The following is a 23,946-nucleotide window of genomic DNA, read 5'->3' on the forward strand; positions in this document are numbered from 1 at the left end:
GTGTCACCCGCAGACACTGTTCCTAGACCCTGGAGTTCGACCCACAAAGTCGGGTGCTTTGCTGCCATGGGCCTGATCAGGCTAGGTGAGAGGCTCTGGACTGAGGTCTAAAGGGTATGGTTTCTCCTTGTGGAGAGTAACATACTAGCTATGGCTTGTCAAGGTAAGGAGACTTATTTGCTGTGCAATGCCCCTCTGGGAAATTTAATATGCAAATTGCCTCTTCAGAGAAAAAGAGTACTTGAACTCTATTGCACCACCTATTGGAAGTAGCGATCCTACAAGTCACAATCAACCCTTTAACAAGTCTTGCAATATGACTTAGGATAAGAGCCAAATCAGTATCTCAATTCGCACTTAAAATGGCAGAATTTGGAGCGAACTTATATGTGATCGGTGTGAGGGAAAACCCCAGTTTAAAAAATCTGGCCTGTAGGTAACTTCTTTTTTCAGCAAACTGGTGTCAATAACTTGCCTAAGACACTGCAACAAAATTTAAATTGAGGCCTGAAATGGCACAATTGTGACTGCACTGATATGCGATCTGTGTAGTGGACAAACTCCGTTGTAAAATATCTGGCCTGTTGGTAACTTTTTTTTAAAACAGCAAACTGGTGCCAATAACTTACCTAAGATACTGCAGCAAAATTTAAATTGAGGCCTGAAATAGCACAATTTTGACCACACGGATATGCGATCCGTGTGGCGGATAAACCCCAGTTTCAAATATCTGACCTGTAGGTCATTTTTTTAAGCAAACTGGTGTCATTAACTTGCCTAAGACACTGCAACAACATTTAAATTGAGGCCTGAGATGGCACAATTTTGACCACATTGATATATGATCCGTGTGGCGGACAAACCCCACTTTCAAATATCTGGCCAGTTAGTAACTTTAAAAAAACAAAAAAAAAACAAACTGATGTCAATAACTTGCCTAAGACACTGCAACAAAATTTAAATTTAGGCCTGAAATGGCACAATTTTGACCGCACTGATATGTGATCCTTGTGGTGGACAAACCCTAGTGTAAAATATCTGGCCTCTGGGTAACTACTTTTTTTTTCCAGCAAACTGGTGTCAATAACTTGCCTAAGACACTGCAACAAAATTTAAATTGAGGCCTGAAATGGCACAATTTTGCAATTTTGACAGCACTGATATGTGATATTTGTGGTGGACATAAATGAAAAAGGGTGCCGGCGCACAACCAATCTGTAAATAGTTAATGAGGGGTGCAGAGAGATGGTAAAGTAACATACCCACTGAAAGAAGAAAAAAGCACCACTCTATATAGTACCGCACACCACTCATAGGTATATATATATATATATATAAAAAGGAAAACTTTATTGATGCAATAACATTAAAAACATTATAAAAACATCCCCACAAAAACCCAAGAGATCCTGCCGAAAATATCACTGGTCAAAACGTTCATAACATAAACATATGAATATATACGACACAATGTAATGCCAAAATAACATGTACATATTACCATAGTTATAATATAGATACAACTAAATTCTCCCCCGCGGGGGTAGCACATTACAATAGCAATGAACCCTCATACAATGTGTACTAACTGGAACACATGGGCTACTTGCACAGTGAACAAGTCTGTATGATCATGTGCACACACCACCAAGAAACCTGAAGACACAAAAGAGAATAGTAAAACCAAAAACACTCAGTTTGAAAAAATGTTGCAGTAATCCGCAAGTGCTAGTAAAAGATGTAAAAAACAGGGTATTTGGTTGATACGTTTTTTGCAAAAAATGTATACTAAGCTGCTCTACCAATCTTCACGGTATACCCTTATCAGAGCAGTCCTAACTAATGTATGCAATCCCTATCTGATGTATTTAAAAACCTGATCATCTGTATATAACCTGTGTGAACAGGGTTCAGAGAGGAAAAATCCATGTGTGCATACAGGGTAGAACAGCTTTTGTGCAGATAGCCCAAGAGGAGTGGTGGAACTCCCCAGTCTTGTAGACACAAGAGAACAATTATGGAAACAGGAACACATGGGCTACTTGCACAGTGAACAAGTCTGTATGATCATGTTCACACACCACCAAGAAACCTGAAGACACAAAAGAGAATAGTAAAACCAAAAACACTCAGTTTGAAAAAATGTTGCAGTAATCCGCAAGTGCTAGTAAAAGATGTAAAAAACAGGGTATTTGGTTGATACGTTTTTTGCAAAAAATGTATACTAAGCTGCTCTACCAATCTTCACGGTATACCCTTATCAGAGCAGTCCTAACTAATGTATGCAATCCCTATCTGATGTATTTAAAAACCTGATCATCTGTATATAACCTGTGTGAACAGGGTTCAGAGAGGAAAAATCCATGTGTGCATACAGGGTAGAACAGCTTTTGTGCAGATAGCCCAAGAGGAGTGGTGGAACTCCCCAGTCTTGTAGACACAAGAGAACAATTATGGAAACAGGAACACATGGGCTACTTGCACAGTGAACAAGTCTGTATGATCATGTTCACACACCACCAAGAAACCTGAAGACACAAAAGAGAATAGTAAAACCAAAAACACTCAGTTTGAAAAAATGTTGCAGTAATCCGCAAGTGCTAGTAAAAGATGTAAAAAACAGGGTATTTGGTTGATACGTTTTTTGCAAAAAATGTATACTAAGCTGCTCTACCAATCTTCACGGTATACCCTTATCAGAGCAGTCCTAACTAATGTATGCAATCCCTATCTGATGTATTTAAAAACCTGATCATCTGTATATAACCTGTGTGAACAGGGTTCAGAGAGGAAAAATCCATGTGTGCATACAGGGTAGAACAGCTTTTGTGCAGATAGCCCAAGAGGAGTGGTGGAACTCCCCAGTCTTGTAGACACAAGAGAACAATTATGGAAACAGGAACACATGGGCTACTTGCACAGTGAACAAGTCTGTATGATCATGTTCACACACCACCAAGAAACCTGAAGACACAAAAGAGAATAGTAAAACCAAAAACACTCAGTTTGAAAAAATGTTGCAGTAATCCGCAAGTGCTAGTAAAAGATGTAAAAAACAGGGTATTTGGTTGATACGTTTTTTGCAAAAAATGTATACTAAGCTGCTCTACCAATCTTCACGGTATACCCTTATCAGAGCAGTCCTAACTAATGTATGCAATCCCTATCTGATGTATTTAAAAACCTGATCATCTGTATATAACCTGTGTGAACAGGGTTCAGAGAGGAAAAATCCATGTGTGCATACAGGGTAGAACAGCTTTTGTGCAGATAGCCCAAGAGGAGTGGTGGAACTCCCCAGTCTTGTAGACACAAGAGAACAATTATGGAAACAGGAGTACTAACTGGCTACATTCACCAATGCCTGGGGGTAAAAAAAGGGCACCTATATGCCAAAGAAATCAATAACGATGTAATACACACCAGGCTCCCTGTATGGGAAATATAGTGAATGGGCAGAAAATGATAAGGCTCAGGCACACCTATGGTCAGGCATGGGTAGAATACCGAATAGCAGAAGAATGGACTGCTCACATGGCCCTGGAGAAAGACCGGCACCAAACGGCCTATGCCAGATGAAAAGATCCAGTCCACAAATGGGCACACACACGGGGAAAGAAAAAAGGACGGCAAGGATCAGCGTGGGGATAAACCCTACGCGTGTCGCCGTTACCAGGACGGCTTCATCAGGGGAAGGTACTTTTTTTTTGAACGTTTTGACCAGTGATATTTTCGGCAGGATCTCTTGGGTTTTTGTGGGGATGTTTTTATAATGTTTTTAATGTTATTGCATCAATAAAGTTTTCCTTTTTATATATATATATACCTATGAGTGGTGTGCGGTACTATATAGAGTGGTGCTTTTTTCTTCTTTCAGTGGATTTGTGGTGGACAAACCCTAGTGTAAAATATCTGGCCTCCGGGTAACTATTTTTTTTCCAGCAAACTGGTGTCAATAATTTGTCTAAGACACTGCAACAAAATTTACATTGATGTCTGAAATGGCACAATTTTGACCGCACTGATATGCGATCCGTGTCTCGGACAAACCCCAGTTTTAGATATCTGGCCTGTTGGTAACTTTCTTTAAAAGCAAACTGGTGTCAATAACTTGCCTAAGATACTGCAACAAAATTTAAATTGAGGCCTAAAATGGCACAATTTTGACCACACTGATAAGTGATCCGTGTGGCGGACAAACCCCAGTTTAACCCCTTAGTGACCGAGCCAAATTTTTGAAATCTGACCAGTGTCACTTTATGTGGTAATAACTCTGCAACGCTTCAACAAATCCCAGTGATTTTGAGATTGTTTTTTCGTGACACATTATAATTTATGATAATGGTAAATTTTGTTCAACTTTTTCTGTGTTTATTTATAAAAAATATCAAAAATTTGAGAAAAATGTTAAAAAATTAGCAATTTTCTAAATTTGAATGATTATCCCTTTAATCCAGATAGTCATACAACAGCAAACCATTAATAAATAACATTTCCCACATGTCTGCTTTACATCAGCACCATTTGTAAAATGTTATTTTATTTTGTTAGCATTTTAGGAGGTTTAAAAATGTAGCAGCAATTTTTCATTTTTTCAAAGAAATTTACAAAATTTATTTTTTTAGGGACTTATCCATGTTTGAAGTGACTTTAGGGGTCCCATATATTGGGAAACCCACAAACGTGATACCATTTTAAAAACAGCACCCCTAAACATATTGAAAACTGCTGTCAGGTAGTTTATTAACCCTTCAGGTGCTTTACAGGAATTAATGCAAAGTGGTATGACAGAAATGAAAATGTGTATTTTTGCCACCTAAATGTCTCTAACTCCTAAACAGATTACTATAGCCGGCAGACTCTAAGGCTGCTATTTGGTCATGAATTACCATGGCAAACATCAGGACAACAAAATCATGATCTGCGGGCACCAATTGTGACAAAGAAGAAGCCCCCATACTCTGTTATCCATTTATAATGATGTAGTCACTATTGACAGCAGCATCTAAGGGGTTAAACAGATTTAGAAGGTGCAAATACTGATCGTGGCTGATGCAGCAAGTTGTCAGCTATAGTGTACAACCGACAGATGCTGGATTGTCATCTGTATGGGGAGGCTATTCTCTTATATCTCAGGTCAGTTAAAAGACGTATTGGCGGTCATTAAGGGGTTAAAATAGCTGTTTTTAATGCTGTAACATGGAAAGGATATGGCTATATTCTGCAGTGTCAACAAGCAAATGGAGAAGAAAAACGGTGTTCTCTGGATTACTTTTAAAGCAAATAATCAAGATTAAGATAAAAAAAAATATTCCTGGCCCCTGATATCTGGGGCTATGGCTATAAATATCTGTGAGGCCTCTTTCACACATCAGTGTCTCCGGTACGTGTACTGAGTTTTCTCACGTACCGGAGACACTGACACACGTAGACCCATTCAAATGAATGGGTCTATGCACATGTCTCCGTGTTTTCACGGACCGTGTGCAAAACACGGAGACATGTCCGCTTTTCTCCGGCAGCACGTATTGCAATACGTGCACACGGAGAACAGTGTGCACTCTCCTCCGTGTGCACGTACCGCCCGCAGGAGACAGCGCTACAGTAAGCGCTGTCCCCCCTGCGTGTGGTGCTGAAGCCGGCATTCATTCCTTCTCCCCAGCAGCGTTTGCTGGAGAGAAGGAATGAAAAATCAAGGTTTTATTTTTTTAGTTAAAAATAAAGTTTGTGGGACACTTCCCGCCTCCCATCCTCTGTGCGCCCGCCAGCTTGCAGAAAAATACTTACCCAGCTCCAGTGATGTCTCCTCTCAGCGGCCGCCGGCAGCTTGTCCTGTGTGAGCGGTCACGTGGTACCGCTCATTACAGTGAGGAATATGCGCATATTCCTCACTGTAATAAGCGGTACCACGTGACCGCTCACACAGGACAAGCTGCCGGCGGCCGCTGAGAGGAGACATCGCGGGAGCTGGGTGAGTATTTCTCGGCAAGCCGGTGGGCGCACAGGAGATGGAAGGCAGGTGACCCACAAACTTTATTTTTAACTAAAAAAATTAAAAAACACCTTGATTTTTCATTCCTTCTCTCCAGCGAACGCTGCTGGGGAGAAGGAATGAATGCCGGCTTCAGCACCAAAAGCAGGGGACAGCGCTTACTGTAGCGCCGTCTCCTGCATGGTCCGTGTGGTCCTCAGGCGGCACACAGCTGCCGCACGTGTGCCACGTGAGCACACGGACACATAACTCCAGTACCGATTTCTCCGGTACCGGAATTATCTGGACGTGTGAAACCGGCCTGATAGGCAGCAGCAGAAGCAGACAGAACTGGAATGGACCATTTTGCTATATGCACTGTAGTCTCCACATACACTGCCTGCCTGCCTAGCAGTGATAGCTATGCAGCTATTAGTCCTCAGAAGGACTGTTAGTTGAGATAGATATGTGTATTATATGTGGTATACCCAGTCTGTCTATCAAAAGATCTGGCAGTCAATTGGAATGTCCATACAACCTCACAGGACATGGAGTAATGTCGGATACATTACCATGATGAGCTCTTGGTGCATTTTTGACCATCCAGATTTTTTCTGTGTCAAAATCAATCTCCTGTCCACTGCCCTGCTTTGTTTACGTAATGTAAATTGACCTGCGGCACGGGTTTCAAATCCGCAGCATGTCTGTTTCTCTTGCTGGCGCTCTCAGTTTTCCCCATAGCCTTGCATTGCATGCTGAAAATTTGCCGGTAAAATACGCACATGCATTTTTAGTGCGTTTCCGAGGTGGAAACGCATTGAAAATTCATGTAATTCACACCTAAGTATATTGAAGAAGTTGTCCACTGCTTGGACAATTCATTCTCATACCTCACATTTTGCCCCGATAAAATAATAAAGCCTTATTGGCACTCGCTCTCCACGGAGCTGTGATGCGGTGTTGTGACACGTGACGTCGGCACCCAATCAGCGCTGGCGTCTCTGTCCCTGACTTTGGACAAATCGAACAAGAAGAGGAAGTCAAAGATCAGCTGCAGCCTGGACTTCCTCTTCATGATCGATTTGTCCAAAGGCGGGAACAGTGACTCCAGCTCTAACTGGGCACCGGCGTCACGTGTCACAACACCGCATGAGGACCCTGGGGAGAGCGAGTGCTGACACCACGGGAACGGTGCCGGCACGGGAAGTGAGTACAGGCTTTATTATTTTATGAGGGCCAAATATTTTGATAAAGGGGCTGTCTTATTAGTGGACAACCCCTTTAAAGGGAACCTGTCACCCCGAAAATCGGGGGTGAGGTAATCCCACCGGCATCAGGGGCTTATCTGCAGCATTCTATAATGCTGTAGATAAGCCCCCGATGTTACCTGAAAAAGGAGAAAAAGACGTTAGATTATACTTACCCAGGGGCGGTCCCGCTGCTGGTCAGGTCGGATGGGCGTCTCCGGTCCGCTGCGGCGCCTCCCATCTTCTTTCCATGACGTCCTCTTCTGATCTTCAGCCACGGCTCCGGCGCAGGCGTACTTTGCTCTGCCCTGTTGAGGGCAGAGGATAGTACAGCAGTGCGCAGGCGCCGGAAAGGTCAGAGGCTCGGCGCCTGCGCACTGCAGTACTTTGTCTGCCCTCAACAGGGCAGAGCAAAGTACGCCTGCGCCGGAGCCGTGGCCGAAGATCAGAAGAGGACGTCATGGAAAGAAGATAGGAGGCGCCGCAGCGGACCGGAGACGCCCATCTGACCAGACCAGCAGCGGGACCGCCCCTGGGTGAGTATAATATAACGTCTTTTTCTCCTTTTTCAGGTAACATCGGGGGCTTATCTACAGCATTATAGAATGCTGCAGATAAGCCCCTGATGCCGGTGGGATTACCTCACCCGCGATTTTCGGGGTGACAGGTTCCCTTTAAGTTTTGCCAAATCCAAATACCATAAAGGTTCAAAAACAAAGCAGCTTTATTTAAAAGTATGACTTGCAAAAAAAAACAGACAAAAATACAGCGTAAAAAATGCAATAAAAACTTATGGTAAAAAAACAATAAAGAAACAGCAAGTAACTTAATTTAAACAATAGGTTCAGCAATTCTGCAGCGTCAAAAACTCACCAAAAGCTCATTGTGGGAACGTGGCCTAAGACCCTGCACCTCAGTTTAACAAATGTCAAACTAATTATGAATAAAGGTTCTCACTTCTTCCAGTGGGGGACAGCACATTACTGCTGCAGCCAATGGGTAACAACAATAATGGAGCAAGGGTTGCAGTTGCACCTTGACCATGGAGTCTAGGGAGGTCTAAATGGTTATTTTGTCCCAGGCCCATGATAAATGATGGCCCTATTAGAGATTTTGTATTTATGCAGTCCTATATACAGGACCATTTAGCTATCGGTGTGGGTTTGTTGGTATCGTTCAAAACTTTTAATTTAACCCCTTCACGAACATTGACGTATTGGTACGTCAAAAGTTGTGTCCCTGCCTTTGATGCGGGCTTCCACGCCGAGCCCATGTCTTTTCCTGAAGTTGCTGGCTGATTTAATCAGCCATCAAGTGCCTCTAAGGCTACTTTCACACTTGCGTCGGCCCGACGTACCGACGTAGGTTGTGAAAAAAATGAACAACGGGGGCAGCGGATGCAGTTTTTCACAACGTATCCGCTGCCCCATTGTAATGTCCGGGGAGGAGGGGGCGGAGTACGCACAAAAACCGTTACATGTAACTTTTTTTGGGCCGAGTGTCCGCCAAAACACGACGCATCTGTCGCACGTGGCCATACGTCGCAATGTGTCGGCTAATGCAAGTCTATGGAGAAAAAACACATCCTGCGGGCAACTTTGCAGGATTTTCTCCAAAACGACGCATTGCGACGTATGTCACACAATGCAAGTGTGAAAGTAGCCTAAGAGATTCACCGGCGGCTGTTAACTAGTTAAATGCTGCTGTCAATCACTGACAGCGGCATTTAATACGTGCAGGCTGGAAAAACGTAACAAGTCCCGCATATCGGTGCCTCTGACGTTATTGGGGGGCGCCACTAGACTGTCATGACAGCCGGGGGACTGCAGAAGACCCTCATACCTTTCACTGTGAATCTCCTGCAAACGCTGGCATTCATAGGAGATTGTGATTTGCGCTATAGATAGCAGTGCTGCACGGCCGATGGGACGATCGCAGCTTCAAGTCTCCTAAGGGGACTATTGAAGTCAGTAAAAAATAGTTTTTTTAATAAATATTTTAAAAAAAAAACACAAAAGTTGAAAGCACCCCTTTCGCCTTATAGAAAAAAAAATAATAAACATATTTGGCACTGCTGCATTCAGAAATTCAAAGTCCAAAAACAATTATTACGACCGGTAAACAGAATAACGAGAAAAAAATCTAAACAGCAAAATTACTTTTTTTGGCTGCAGCAACATTGCATTAAAATGCAATAACGGGCGATCAAAAGATAATACCCATATCAAAATGGTATCAATAAACACATCAGCTCAGGGCACCAAAAATAAGCCCCTACACAGCCCCAGACCCCGAAAAACGGAGACGCTTTGGGGGTGAAGAAAATGGCGACATAAGTGGATTTCTTTTCTTACAAACTTCTCATTTTATTTTTCACTAATTAAATTAAAAAAACAACAACAACAACGTTTGGTACCTGCGAGCTCGTACTGCCCCGGGCAATCATAACGCCACGTCAGTTTTAACATTTAGTGAACACGGTAAACAAAAAAACAAATAATAATTGTGGAATTGCACTTTTTTTGCAATATCACCGCACTTGGAATTTTTTTCCCGTTTTCCAGTACACGCTAAGGTAAAATCAGTAGTGCCCTTCAAAAGTAAAACAAGTCCTCACACGGCTATGGGGGCGGAACAATAAAAAAGTAAGGGAGCAAAAAACAAAAGGGCAAAAACAGAAAATAGTAAGACCATGAAGGGGTTAAAAGTAACAGGAAAGCTAGCAGCCATTGCTCCGTGCAGCAGCTCAGCGGCCCCCGAGTGTGAGGGCTGGGACCACTCCTCCAGCGGCCCCCGAGTGTGAGGGCTGGGACCACTCCTCCAGCGGCCCCCGAGTGTGAGGGCTGGGACCACTCCTCCAGCGGCGCCCCCACCAGTCACGTGACACATTCCAGCGTGACGGCACCAACCGAATTGCGGAAAGGGGCGGAAGTGACGTCGTGAAGCCCTTCAGGGTGACGTCTTTGCCCTCCCTTCAGCTGCTTCGTCACCGGCAGACTGAGTGAGGAGAGTTGGGAGAGGAGTGCAAGTCAGAGGCCGGCGCGGTAGTGACCCTCAGCAGCAGCAGCAGCGGGAGGAGAACGGCAGCAGCGGCGGCGGGGAGTCCAGTCATGGGCACCAGGGAGGAGAGAGCGGAGCAGCTGGGCTTCAGACCCCAGAAGGAGATCGTGTACAACCGCCTGCTGCCCTATGCGGAGCGCCTGGACCGGGAGTCTAACGAGCTGCTGGCACAGATCAAGAGCAGCCTGGGCCGGGCCGTGCACCTGCGGGAGCTGTGGCCCGGGGTGCTGTTCTGGAGCAGAAAGCTGAACACGTGAGTGCTGGATTGTCCTGTCATTGTGTGCGGTGCCTCCCTCATGGCCGCAGCTGTTCACATGGTGCGTGTCTGGACCGTCACCGCTGTCATTTTGGCCGAGCGGTCCTCAAAGTGCCAGATCTGTCCTGTGTCTGATGCACATGACAACCAAAAAGATGGCGGAGGTTCTGCCTCTTCCATAAGCCTGCAAAGAGCTTCAGAGTTGTAATCAAAATGCAATCTTTTCCAGTTTACGCCCAGCGTGTGCGATCGCCTCATTGCCGGTGTCCCCGTTGTGTCGTACATATATATTCTTTCCATTAGAGTTGGTGGGAATCGACTCGGCCTCAAACGTAATCTCTGACCACTGGACGGTAGAGGGAGGTCCGCCTCGTCCGCCATGTCCCCCTCGTCCGCCATGTCCCCCTCGTCCGCCATGTCCCCCTCGTCCGCCATGTCCCCCTCGTCCGCCATGTCCCCCTCGTCCGCCATGTCCCCCTCGTCCGCCATGTCCCCCTCGTCCGCCATGTCCCCCTCGTCCGCCATGTCCCCCTCGTCCGCCATGTCCCCCTCGTCCGCCATGTCCCCCTCGTCCGCCATGTCCCCCTCGTCCGCCATGTCCCCCTCGTCCGCCATGTCCCCCTCGTCCGCCATGTCCCCCTCGTCCGCCATGTCCCCCTCGTCCGCCATGTCCCCCTCGTCCGCCATGTCCCCCTCGTCCGCCATGTCCCCCTCGTCCGCCATGTCCCCCTCGTCCGCCATGTCCCCCTCGTCCGCCATGTCCCCCTCGTCCGCCATGTCCCCCTCGTCCGCCATGTCCCCCTCGTCCGCCATGTCCCCCTCGTCCGCCATGTCCCCCTCGTCCGCCATGTCCCCCTCGTCCGCCATGTCCCCCTCGTCCGCCATGTCCCCCTCGTCCGCCATGTCCCCCTCGTCCGCCATGTCCCCCTCGTCCGCCATGTCCCCCTCGTCCGCCATGTCCCCCTCGTCCGCCATGTCCCCCTCGTCCGCCATGTCCCCCTCGTCCGCCATGTCCCCCTCGTCCGCCATGTCCCCCTCGTCCGCCATGTCCCCCTCGTCCGCCATGTCCCCCTCGTCCGCCATGTCCCCCTCGTCCGCCATGTCCCCCTCGTCCGCCATGTCCCCCTCGTCCGCCATGTCCCCCTCGTCCGCCATGTCCCCCTCGTCCGCCATGTCCCCCTCGTCCGCCATGTCCCCCTCGTCCGCCATGTCCCCCTCGTCCGCCATGTCCCCCTCGTCCGCCATGTCCCCCTCGTCCGCCATCGGATCTTCCTTTTAGTCAGTGCCTCTTGCAGCAAAGATGACTTTGCGCCAGGCCTACTGATCAAAAGTAGAGTTGCGGATATCGTCAGTAAGTGGAGGTTCTCTCTGCTTCTGTCCAGATATTACTGACAGGACCGATGGACTTGGACATGTGAATCGATTCATACCAACTCGGTCCTACAGTGAGGTGCCATTGGCCTCTTCCAATCATGCACCTGATGTGAGCACCTTACAAATCACCGTATACCTTCATATATTGTAATATTATTATGCCGTCATATTCCGCAGTGCTTTTATTGCATTTATCATCATTGTCCCCATTGAACTCTCCATCTAAATTTCCTATCGGCATGTCTTTAGACTGTAGGAACAAACCAGAGATCCCAGCAACAGTGGCAACCACTGAGCCACCGTGCAGCCCCTATTGTTGGACCTATACAAGGTTTAATCCGGGATTTTGCTCATAATGGGCAGTTAAAGAGCCCTAAGTAAACCAGCCCTACACTAGCTCCACATCAGGAGATCCCATCGACAGTCTGAACTTGGCCTTCACCATCTGCCGAAATGGGTTGTTAGGACCCCTAATGAACTATTCAGGCATTTTGATTCCTAGAGAACAAATATGGCATACAGCGTACCACTGATCATAATCTTTAGCTTGTAGCCTAAGAGACTTAGTGATAGACTGACATTATCATTTCTACAGGGGGTCACTTTATGGAAATTTGCAGGTAGTATGACACTTTATCTTCCTCTTCTGTCAAATTGTTGCGCGTTTTATCTACCGTAGTTATCTTTTGCTTCCCTTAGGGTACCGTCACACAGTGGCATTTTGATCGCTACGACGGCACGATTCGTGGCGCTCCAGCGATATACTTACGATCTCGCTGTGTCTGACACGCTCCTGCGATCAGGGACCCCGCTGAGAATCGTACGTCGTAGCAGATCATTTGAAACTTTCTTTAGTCGTCAAGTGTCCCACTGTGGCGGCATGATCGCATGGTGTAACAAAGGTGTGCACGATATTGTATACGATGTGCGCATAGTAACCAACAGCTTCTACATCGCAAACACGTCATGAAATTATCGCTCCAGCGTCGTGCATTGCGAAGTGTGACAGCAGTCTACGACGCTGGAGCGATAATGGTGCGATGCTGGAGCGTCACGGATCGTGCCGTCGTAGCGACCCAAGTGCCACTGTGAGACGGCACCCTTAGTTTTACAATTACCAAGGGTAAATGTTAAAGGAGTAAAAAAGTAAAGTTAGGACACCCTCTTTTCTATATGCTCTGGTACTTCATACGGACTGTGAAATAACTATTGCCTCTCTGGAGGACTTAGTGCAAACATAGATTTTGTGGTCACTCTGTCATTTAAATACACCTGTAATTCCACAAATGCGCACCCACCTGCAGCAGTACAGCTGGGATATCAGCTTTGCGACCTAATTTCTCTTATTTAGAGAAGGTGTTGCCTTGATACAGTCCTTACGTACTGATTGTGTTCAGCTGAAAAGATGGACACCTCTAGAAAAGTCAAAGGGAGGCCAAAGTTGCATGTTTTGGACTGCCTAATTGAAGGCTATGGCTCCATCAGCATGTCTGATTCTGGGTTCAGACAGAAGCCCAGACTTCATGGATGCAGACTACCAAGATCGGGTCAAGAGACCCACGGCAGATGCCCACATAAAGGTACATATGCCGTAGGTCTCTTGACCCGATCTTGGTAGTTTCATGGGCTTATCTGAGGCTGTGGAGTTCAAGTCGAGAGACTTTCTTCCAGTCCCTGCATCCATGAAGCTTTGGCAGTTTTCAGGACTGGAACATTCAGCAATGTGTTAATGCAAGGTAGAAGACACGGGCACTGAATAGGAGCTGATCTGCAGATCTGGGCAATAAACGGTGCGACTGAGCAACGATCTTACACTCCGTTCAGTTTTCATCTGGTCTTTGCCGGAGTTGATAACGGCTGATTAGCTGCGGTGTCTGACTAACCAATTCGCTATTGATGACCTATCCTCATCAATATTATACAATGGACAACCCCCTTTAATGGCATACTCTGTCTTCTTAATTCTGGTTGACATCTATGGGGTCTGGATTATATTTGTTGTCACATTCCGCTTTCCTTGTATCAGAAACTGAACACACTGACCCGATAAGGACATCTCAAGGACTTCTATTTACTGGGGATGTGGAATGTTCTCATATTCTTCTATATTCTGTGCAGAACATCAGACACCTTTATGTCACGTTCCACCGCTCGCTGTTGGCACCCTATTGTCTGTCTCCTGTAGAAGTGCACCCTCTCTTTGGTATTGGCTGGATATTTTAGTCTCCGTGTGATGGATGTTCCTCTATAGTATAAATTACTTTCAGGTTAATGTGACCTCTAGAGGAGAATACAGACTGTGCTGCCAGTATCTGTGCTCATCCTGGAGGATCTGTGGCTCTGAATGTTACCTTGTCTCCATGTATAAGGTCACATCTTCCTCCTGTTATGTGGTTCAATCGGTGGCTGACGCTGTATGTATGTGACACACATGGGGTGACCTCTGTGCTGTCGTTCCTCCTGTTGCTACGATGTCATTGTGTTTATACACATCTAGTATTATTAGATCTCTTGTTTACGGAGGATCCTGTTCCTCTTGGAAAACATTTATCCCTATTTACTAAATCCAGGACATGTTCTAGTTCTGTTGCAATCATTGAATGACTTTGCAATGTGTCTGCGGAGGTGTAGGCCATTGTACAGTATATTGTGACAGTGTTATCTATCCCCGGAGTATAACCTCACAGTCAGATGATCCCGGCCTGTGGATATACTGTGTGTATATTAGCTCTGGATGCCGCACATTGTGCACTGTCATGTTTGATTTACTTTTTGTGTTTGTGCCAAGAGGTTTTTTTTTTTTTTTACCTTATGTAGGAAAGCTTTCCAGTACAAGTGCTTGCATGGTGCACCATTGGGTGTCAGTCTCTCCCCACTGTCATTTATGTTCATTTATTCAGATATATGCACGCATGTAGCCTAGTTTAGAGTGAAGATTTATGTGAGACGGAAAAGAGAATGTATCCCAGTTTTATTTCTCTAGCGTCTATTTGCATAGATAACTGTAGATGTTAGTAGTACATGCAGTCATGAGAGAAACTAAGCACACCCTCTTTGAATGTGAAAAAAATGGTTATTTCAAGGTCTTAACCCCTTCATGACCCCAGTTTTTTTTGGTTTTACGTTTCCGTTTTTCGCTCCCCTCCTTCCCAGAGCCATAACTTTTTTTATTTTTCCGTCAATATGGCCATGGTTTATTTTTTGTGGGACAAGTTGTACTTTTGAACGACAGCATTGGTTTTACCATGTCTTGTACTAGAAAATGGGGGAAAAAAATTCCAAGTGCAGTGAAATTGCAAAAAAAGTGCAATCCCACACTTGTTTTTTTGTTTGGATTTTTTGCTAGGTTCACTAAATGCTAAAACTGACCTGTCATTTTTGATTCTCTAGGTCATTACAAGTTCATAGACACCAAACATGTCTAGGTTATGCTTTATCTAAGTGGTAAAAAAAAAAATTCCAAACTTTGCTAAAAAAAAATAAATTGCACAATTTTCCAATACCGATAGCATCTCCATTTTTCGTGATCTGGGGTTGGGTGAGGGCTTATTTTTTTTTGTGCGCTGAGCTGACTTGTTTAATATAATTTTGCTGCAGATACGTTTTTTTGATTGTCCGTTATTGCAGTTTAATGCAATGTCGCAACCAAAAAAAGTAATTCTGGCATGTAAAATTACTTTTTCTTGCTACATCGTTTAGCGGTCAGGTTAATCCTTTTTTTTGGGGGGCGATTCTGAATGCGGCGATACCAAATATGTGTAGGTTTGAGTTTTTTGGGTTTTTTGAATGGGGCGAAAGGGTGGTGAATTTTTTTTTTTTTTTTAAACTTCTGCCATGCTTCAATATCCTCCATGGGAGGCTAGAAGCTGGCATTGCCTGATCGGCTCTGCTGCATAGGAGTGAAGCTCAGATCACTCCTATGTAGTACATTTACTGCATTGCTATGAGCGCCGACCACAGGGTGGCGCTCATAGCAATCCAGCATCAACAACCATAGAGCTCTCAAGGAGACCTCTGGTTGTTATGCTGACCCCCGATCACATGACAGGGATCAGCGATGCTCTCATTTCTGGCCCGAGGGCCAGAAGCGCTGGTTAAATGCCCCTGTCAGCGTTTGACAGCGGAATTTAACAAGTTAATAGTGGCAGGTGGATCGCGATTCCACCCGCCGCTATTGCGGGCACATGTCAGCTGTTCAAAACAGCTGACATGTTCCAGCTTTGATGCGGGCTCACCGCCGGAGCCCACCTCAAAGCAGGGGTTACTAGTATGGCAGAGGTTGGTAAGGGTAATTGGGTAAAAACAACCTCCGATGAGCAGCACATGACAAATTAGTGTCATTATTTGACAAGAACTACACCAAAATGCAGAAAGCAGTGTACAAGTTTTTTTTTTTTTCAGGTATACTCTTACTCTTTTTCCATAGGAATTAAGGCTCGTTTACACATTGATTTTTTTTTTTTTTTAAATGAATAACACTCATATCTGATATAGAAGGGTTAATGTTTTCTTTCCTCTGTTCTACACTTTTAGTATTAACCAGCATTAAAACTCATTATCAAGGTTTTCATACTTCATGTAATACTTCTCATATGCAATGTTATGAGGTTCTGCAAAAACTGTTATCGGTACATGATGGATAAAGTCATTATGATCTGGGTAACGGGGCGGTGTGAGCAATTCCTAAATGGAAGTCACATTGTCTGTAAATGGTCTAAGAAGAAGCATTCACAGAAGAATAAGCAGAATTGTTTTGCTCACAAGTGTGCATTCTTTTGTCCGAGCGATCGTACTTTTGGAACGCTTAATCTCTCAATTCGGCCTCACTGGTGATGGGTCAGAACAAACTGTTGTAGCTGTTTTTGGAGCCAAACATTGGGCTGTGGTAACCAGCCTGCTCAGAAACCGTATGTATGCAGCCCCATAGGAAACTCTCGCATGTCAAGTGGCCCATGCAAAATCATGGAAACATTTCAGTGAAAAAATCTGACAGTGTTCAGATGTCATCCATGTGCTGTCCATTTCTCACTAGTTGATGGCAGAAGCTAGAGAAACCTTTTTTTTTTTTTCTTCTCCCTCTCATCAGTAAAAAAACAAACAAACAAAAAACAATCAGGCCTAAAGGGGATAAAGTAGCAGCAGTTTGCATATCTAGAGCATTCAGGCATGTGCTCACCAGATACCATCAATGATGTTAGGAAGTGATTATTGCTGCCCATCAGTCTGGGAAGATTTTTGATTACCGTAATTTTTATTTGCTTTTTCGATCATTTCCAACAATCTGGAGTCTGTTCTATAGTAACAAAAATGAGTCACAAGTGTTAAGCATTCAGGACCATAGACAATCTTCCCAGTGATGGTCCCACAAACTTGCTCTGGGGACAGATCGAGCAATGATTAATGGTGTCGCAGTCCTGATGTTTGATATATCCGGACCGTGATGCCAGTGCTGATTGGGTGCAGGTCTCACATGGCGTAACAGCCTCACGTGAGCGGCGGGAACGCGAGTGCCAAAACTGCTGGAATAGCACCGAAGGGGAGTATACAGTGGGGAACATTAAATATTGGAGAGGATATGTAATTTTTATCGTAGGTACACTTCAACTGTGAGAGACAGAATCTAAGAATAAAAAACAGAATATCACATTGAATGATTTTTAAATAATTAAATTGCATTTTATTGCATGGAATATGGTAAGTATTTGATCACCGACCAACCAGCAAGAATTCTGGCTCACAGACCTGATAGTTTTGCTTGAAGAAGCCGTCCTCCTCTGCACTCATTACCTGTATTAATTGCACCTGTTTGAACGTGTTACCTTTTTTTAAATGACACCTGTCCACACAATCAATCACACTCCAACCTCCCCACCATGGCCAAGACCAAAGAGAGCTCTAAGGACAACAGGGACAAAATTGTAGACCTGCTCAAGGCTGGGACGGACTACATGGCAATAGGCAAACAGCTTGGTGAGAAAGCATCAACTGTTGGCACAATTAGAAAATGGAAGAAACACAAGATGACTGTCAATCTCCCTCATTCTGGGACTCCATACATTGTAAAAGTTAAAAAAAACAAACAGTACATACTTACATTCCGGTGTCTGTCACGTCCCCTGGCGTCAGCTTCCCTGCACAGTCAGTGCGGGAAGCTGACGTCGGGGGAAGTGACAGACACCGGAATGTGAGTATGTACTGTTTTTTTTTTTTTAACTTTTACAATGGTAACCAGGGTAAACATCGGGTTACTAAGCGCGGCCCTGCGCTTAGTAACTCGATATTTACCCTGGTTACCAGTGAACACATCGCTGGATTGGCGTCACACACGCCGATTCAGCGATGACAGCGGGTGATCAGCGACCAAAAAAAGGTCCTGATCATTCCCAGCGACCAACGATCTCCCAGCAGGGGCCTGATCGTTGGTCGCTGTCACGCATAACGATTTCGTTAACGATATCGTTGCTACGTCACAAAAAGCAACGATATCGTTAACGAAATCGTTGTGTGAAGGTACCTCTAGGCTACTTTCACACTAGCGTTGTGTGACGTACGTCGCAATGCGTCGTTTTGGAGAAAAACGCATCTTGCAAAGTTGGCCGCAGGATGGGTTTTTTTTCCATAGACTTGCATTAGCCGACGCATTGCGACGTATGGCCACACGTCGCATCTGTTGTGCGACGGATGCGTCGTGTTTTGGCGGACCGTCGGCACAAAAAAGTGTTACATGTAACTTTTTTTGTGCGTCATGTCCGCCATTTCCGACCACGCATGCGCGGCTGGAACTTCGCCCCCTCCTCCCCAAACCTTACAATGGGGCAGCAGATGCATTGTATGTTAGTGTGAAAGTAGCCTAAGGCTAGTTTCACATTTGCGTTTAAAAACGCAGCATTTTAAACGCAAACGCAGGTGGTGAAAAAAAACGCATGTAAACGCGTGCAAACGCTGCGTTTTTTGACGCATGCGTTTTTGCATGTAAAAAATCTCGGCGTTTACATGCGTTTTTTTCCTGCATTTGCCTTTTTGAAACGCATGATGAGAAGTGTGTGACAGCTGCCAATCATCAAAATCAACTAGAAAACCCACTTTAAACAGAAATAGCTATGGTTAGGATCCCTAGGGTTAGGATCCCTAGGGTTAGGATCCCTAGGGTTAGGATCCCTAGGGTTAGGATCCCTAGGGTTAGGATCCCTAGGGTTAGGATCCCTAGGGTTAGGATCCCTAGGGTTAGGATCCCTAGGGTTAGGATCCCTAGGGTTAGGGTTAGGATCCCTAGGGTTAGGGTTAGGATCCCTAGGGTTAGGGTTAGGATCCCTAGGGTTAGGGTTAGGATCCCTAGGGTTAGGATCCCTAGGGTTAGGGTTAGGATCCCGTTAGGGTTAGGATCCCTTTAGGGTTGGGGGGTGGCTTATCAGTGTGTATTCTTGTTTTTCTATTAAAACGCATGCGTTTAAAAACGCAAGCAAACGCATGTGCTTAAAAACGCATGCGTTTACATAGACAGCAATACGTTTTTTTGCCGCAAAAAAAGCCTCTAGAAATTGCTACATGTTGCATTTCCGCAACAAAACGCAAGCATAGAAACGACGCATGCATCGTCAAAACGCATGCAATAAAAGCATGCATTTTTAATGTTAAGTATAGAAAAAAACGCATGCTTTTTTTGCGCTAAAACGCAGCGGCAAAAAACGCAAATGTGAAACCAGCCTAAGTCATGCAATAAGACAGAAATAGAAAGGAGTCCATTAAATGACGGAAAAATGACAATGATAAAGGTAATGCAGTGGGTTGTAACGGCCACATCAAAGTCCAGACTTCAACCCAATTGAAATTCTGTGGCGGGACTTCGGAGAGCAGCACATAAAAGAATGCGCACACACCTCAGTGACCTTAAGCAACAGTTGTAAAGAAGGGGCCTTTAAGTCCACCAGAATGATGTAAGAGTGATTTGTAGATTGTGAGCCCTCGTGGGCAGGGTCCTCTCTCCTGCTGTACCAGTCGGTGACTCGTTTTAGATTATTGTACTTGTTGTTTATTATGTATACCCCTTTTCACATGTAAAGCTCCATGGAATAAATGGCGCTATAGTAAAATGATCAATATGACTTTATTGTTGCTAAAGATGGTTCTGCATATTATTGATTTGTGGGGTGTACTTAATTTTTCACTCTACTTCTGCGTTTTGGCCGAGGTTTTTGGTAATTAATGACGAGGTGTAATTTTGTCATGTGGTATTTCGGATCCAATGTTGGATTTGCATAATTTTAAGACCTTCTAAGGACCAGATGTTATGTTTCTTTTTTTTTTTTTTTTTTAATTAATGTCCTGACGTGACAAAATGTTCTGTCCTTTTTTTCATTGCACTTATCGTCATCTCACTTTCGTTCTCCTAAAAAAGTTGTCTGTACGACTAGCCTTGCACCCATCCTCTGCCTCGGTGGCACGCCGTGCGTCCGCCCTTCACAGTGCAAAACCGGATATATACTTTTCCCTTCACCATGACAGCACCACACGTGAGATGGCATCTGCCCCCAGGAACAGGAAACCTGTAGCAGAGATAAAAGAATGGGGCGGCCCCTCTCTCCTCAGTTTGGTTTCCTGTTCCTGCAGGTGGATGCCTGTCGCAGAGCTCCTACCTCCGGAGGGATCCCCCTCTGATGATTCCGGTCCGGAGGCCGAGGTCCGCGGGGGGGGGCCAGCCATACTCGGCGGCATCGTGTGCGGTGCTGTCCGGTTGAAGAGGCTGCCGTGTCCGTGCCTTCTTTCCCCCTTGCTGGACTCCCCGGCCACCGCTCTGTGCAGGAGGCTGGTCCGGGGTTTAGGGGCGTGTCCTTCACCGACGCTGGCGCTGAGGTTAAGGATGACGACTTCCGGTCGCGCGGAAGTGACGTCACATGCAGAGGGAGCCGGTGTGCTGGACACTTCCGGGTGGAAGTTTGATCCAGAGGCGTGCACACCTCTCCTAATATAAAATACAGCAACCAAGGGAATCGCTGGTCCTTCACAGCAAGCAATCTGCCTACTAAGATGACCGAACCAGCGATGGATCCAGATACACCAATGTTGCCTGCGAAGATATCTGAGGAGGCACAAGCTACTGCGGTATGCAGGGTCCTGGAGGGGTGAGTGCCTTTGTAAGGCAAAACCACACTTACTCAATATCTCGCTGAGGATCTGTTTATACCAAGGAAGGTGACGGGCACAAGGGGGCATTCTTTGCGTCTGGAGGAGAGAAGGTTTTTCCACCAACATAGAAGAGGATTCTTTACTGTTAGGGCAGTGAGAATCTGGAATTGCTTGCCTGAGGAGGTGGTGATGGCAAACTCAGTCGAGGGGTTCAAGAGAGGCCTGGATGTCTTCCTGGAGCAGAACAATATTGTATCATACAATTATTAGGTTCTGTAGAAGGACGTAGATCTGGGGATTTATTATGATGGGCAAATGTCTTTTTTCGGCCTTACTAACTATGTTACTATGTTACTATGTTACTGATACACTGTACACTACATGTTTTTTAGGGGAGGAAAGCCACATCCAAGCAAAAAATAGGGTCTGTGCCCTATGCAAAGACACACTCCCTAGCCTATACAGCAAGAAAATCTGCCAGCCTTGTATTGACAAGACAGTTGCAGAAGAATCTTCTTCCCTATTACAGAATATTAAAACAATAATACGGGAAGAAGTCAAATTGACAGTAAAGGAGCAGCTGAAACATCATACAGCGAAGGGAACCCCACCTCCCCCTGCCCCAACAAGTGAACAAGGGTCGGCCATAGAATCAGGGGATGAGCCGGGAATATTAACCCCCTCTGATGTCTCAGACCTAGACTCCTCGGATGAGGAGTATGGCCACCCTTATTTCCAGTCAGAAGAGATTGGGAAATTGCTCAAACTCGTTAGAGCAACTATTGGGGTAGAAACTCCTAAAGAGCCGCGGTCAATTCAGGACACAATGTTCAGTAACTTGGAAGGGAAGAAGCGTACATTTTTTTCCTTCCATGAAAATATTGTAAATTTAACCCCTTCATGACCTTGGGATTTTTTGTTTTTCCCCTCCTTCCCAGAGCCATAACTTTTTTATTTTTCCATCAATTTGGCCATGTGAGGGCTTATTTTTTGCGGGACGAGTTGTACTTTTGAACGACATCATTGGTTTTAGCATGTCGTGTACTAGAAAACAGGGAAAAAAATTCCAAGTGCGGTGAAATTGCAAAAAAAGTGCAGTCCCACACTTGTTTTTTGTTTGGCTTTTTTGCTAGGTTCACTAAATGCTAAAACTGACCTGACATTATGATTCCCCAGGTCATTTCGAGTCCATAGACACCTAACATGACTAGGTTATTTTTTACCTAAGTGGTGAAAAAAAATTCCAAACTTTGCTAAAAAATAAATAATAATTTGCACTATTTTCCGATTCTCGTAGCGTCTCCATTTTTCATGATCTGGGGTCGGTTGAGGGCTTATTTTTTTGCATGCCGAGATGACGTTTTTAATGATAGCATTTTGGTGCAGATACGTTCTTTTGATCGTCCATTATTGCATTTTAATGCAATGTTGTGGCGACCAAAAAAAACGTAATTCTGGCGTTTCGAATTTTTTTTCTCGCTACGCCGTTTAGTGATCAGGTAATGCTTTTTTTTTAATTGATCGGGCGATTCTGAACACGGTGATACCAAATATGTGTAGATTAGATTTTTTTTTTTATTGATTTATTTTGATTGGGGCGAAACGGGGGTGATTTAAACTTTTATATATTTTTTTATTTTTTTCACATTTTTTTAACTTTTTTTTTTTTTACTTTTGCCATGCTTCAATAGCCTCCATGGGAGGCTAGAAGCAGGCACAGCACGATCACCTCTGCTACATAGCAGCGATCTGCTGTTCGCTGCTATGTAGCAGAAAATCAGGTGTGCTGTGAGTGTCGACCACAGGGTGGCGCTCACAGCTACCGACGATCAGTAACCATAGAGGTCTCAAGGACCTCTATGGTTACAATGGAGAAGCATCGCCGACCTCCGATCATGTGACGGGGGTCGGCGATGCCGTCATTTCCGGCCGGATGCGGTAGTTAAATGCCGCTGTCTGCGTTTGACAGCGGCATTTAACTAGTTAATAGGTGCGGGCAGATCGCGATTCTGCCCGCACCTATTACGGGCACATGTAAGCTGTTCAAAACAGCTAACATGTCCCGGCTTTGATGTGGGCTTACCGCCGGAGACCGCATCAAAGAGGGGCTTCTGACCTCGGACGTACTATCCAGTCCGAGGTCAGAAAGGGGTTAATTAAAAGGGAGTGGAAAAAGCCCAACAAGAAAATATCCATCCCTCAGGCCTTAAAAGGCAAGTACCCCTTTGATGAAGAAATCTGTGAGAAGTGGGAAAAGGCTCCCAAGCTAGATGCGGCCATCGCCAGCACCTCTAAAGGGGTAGCGTTACCCTTTGAGGACATGGGGGCCTTAAAAAATCCCTTAGACAAAAAAGCAGATGCCTTTCTAAAATCGGCTTGGGAAGCGGCGACATGGTCATTTTAAACCGGGGTTGCTGCCACTTGCACAGCACGTGCTATGGTCAAGTGGTTAGAGGAGCTAAGTGACCAGATCAAAAACAAATGCCTGAGAGAGAGACTACTAGAAGCATTACCCTCTCTACAGGGTGCCGCAAGATTCCTGGCAGATGCTTCAATTGATTCTGTCAGAGGTACCACATGGGCATGTGCTCTATCTAACTCTGGTGTTGGAGCATTATGGCTAAAAAATTGGACGGCTGACTTCCAATCAAAGGTCAAACTTTGTGGGGTGCCCTGTGAAGGACAATATCTTTTTGGTAAGCTCTACCGTGGGCAGCACGGTGGCGCAGTGGTTAGCACAGCAGCCTTGCAGCGCTGGAGTCCTGGGTTCAAGCCCCACTAAGGACAACATCTGTAAAGAGTTTGTATGTTCTCTCCGTGTTTGCGTGGGTTTCCTCCGGGTACTCCGGTTTCCTCCCACATTCCAAAGACATACTGATAGGGGACAGCGATGAAAATGTGTGCAAAACTGTAAA

At 45.3% G+C, this 23,946-nt stretch overlaps 1 protein-coding gene across 1 annotated transcript in view; it reads left to right on the forward strand.

The window, feature by feature from the left end:
* The first annotated feature begins 10,174 nt into the window (after window positions 1–10,174).
* The window catches only part of PSME4 (proteasome activator subunit 4), a 228,326-nt gene continuing 214,554 nt past the window's right edge, over window positions 10,175–23,946 (forward strand). Inside the window, exon 1 of the mRNA XM_069768879.1 lies at window positions 10,175–10,531. Within this exon, the coding sequence (XP_069624980.1) occupies window positions 10,329–10,531 (203 nt within the window). The 5' untranslated portion in view covers window positions 10,175–10,328. The remainder of the gene's footprint in view (window positions 10,532–23,946) is intronic.

The sequence above is a fragment of the Ranitomeya imitator genome, chromosome 5 (genome assembly GCF_032444005.1).
Source record: "Ranitomeya imitator isolate aRanImi1 chromosome 5, aRanImi1.pri, whole genome shotgun sequence".
Lineage (NCBI taxonomy): Eukaryota > Metazoa > Chordata > Amphibia > Anura > Dendrobatidae > Ranitomeya > Ranitomeya imitator.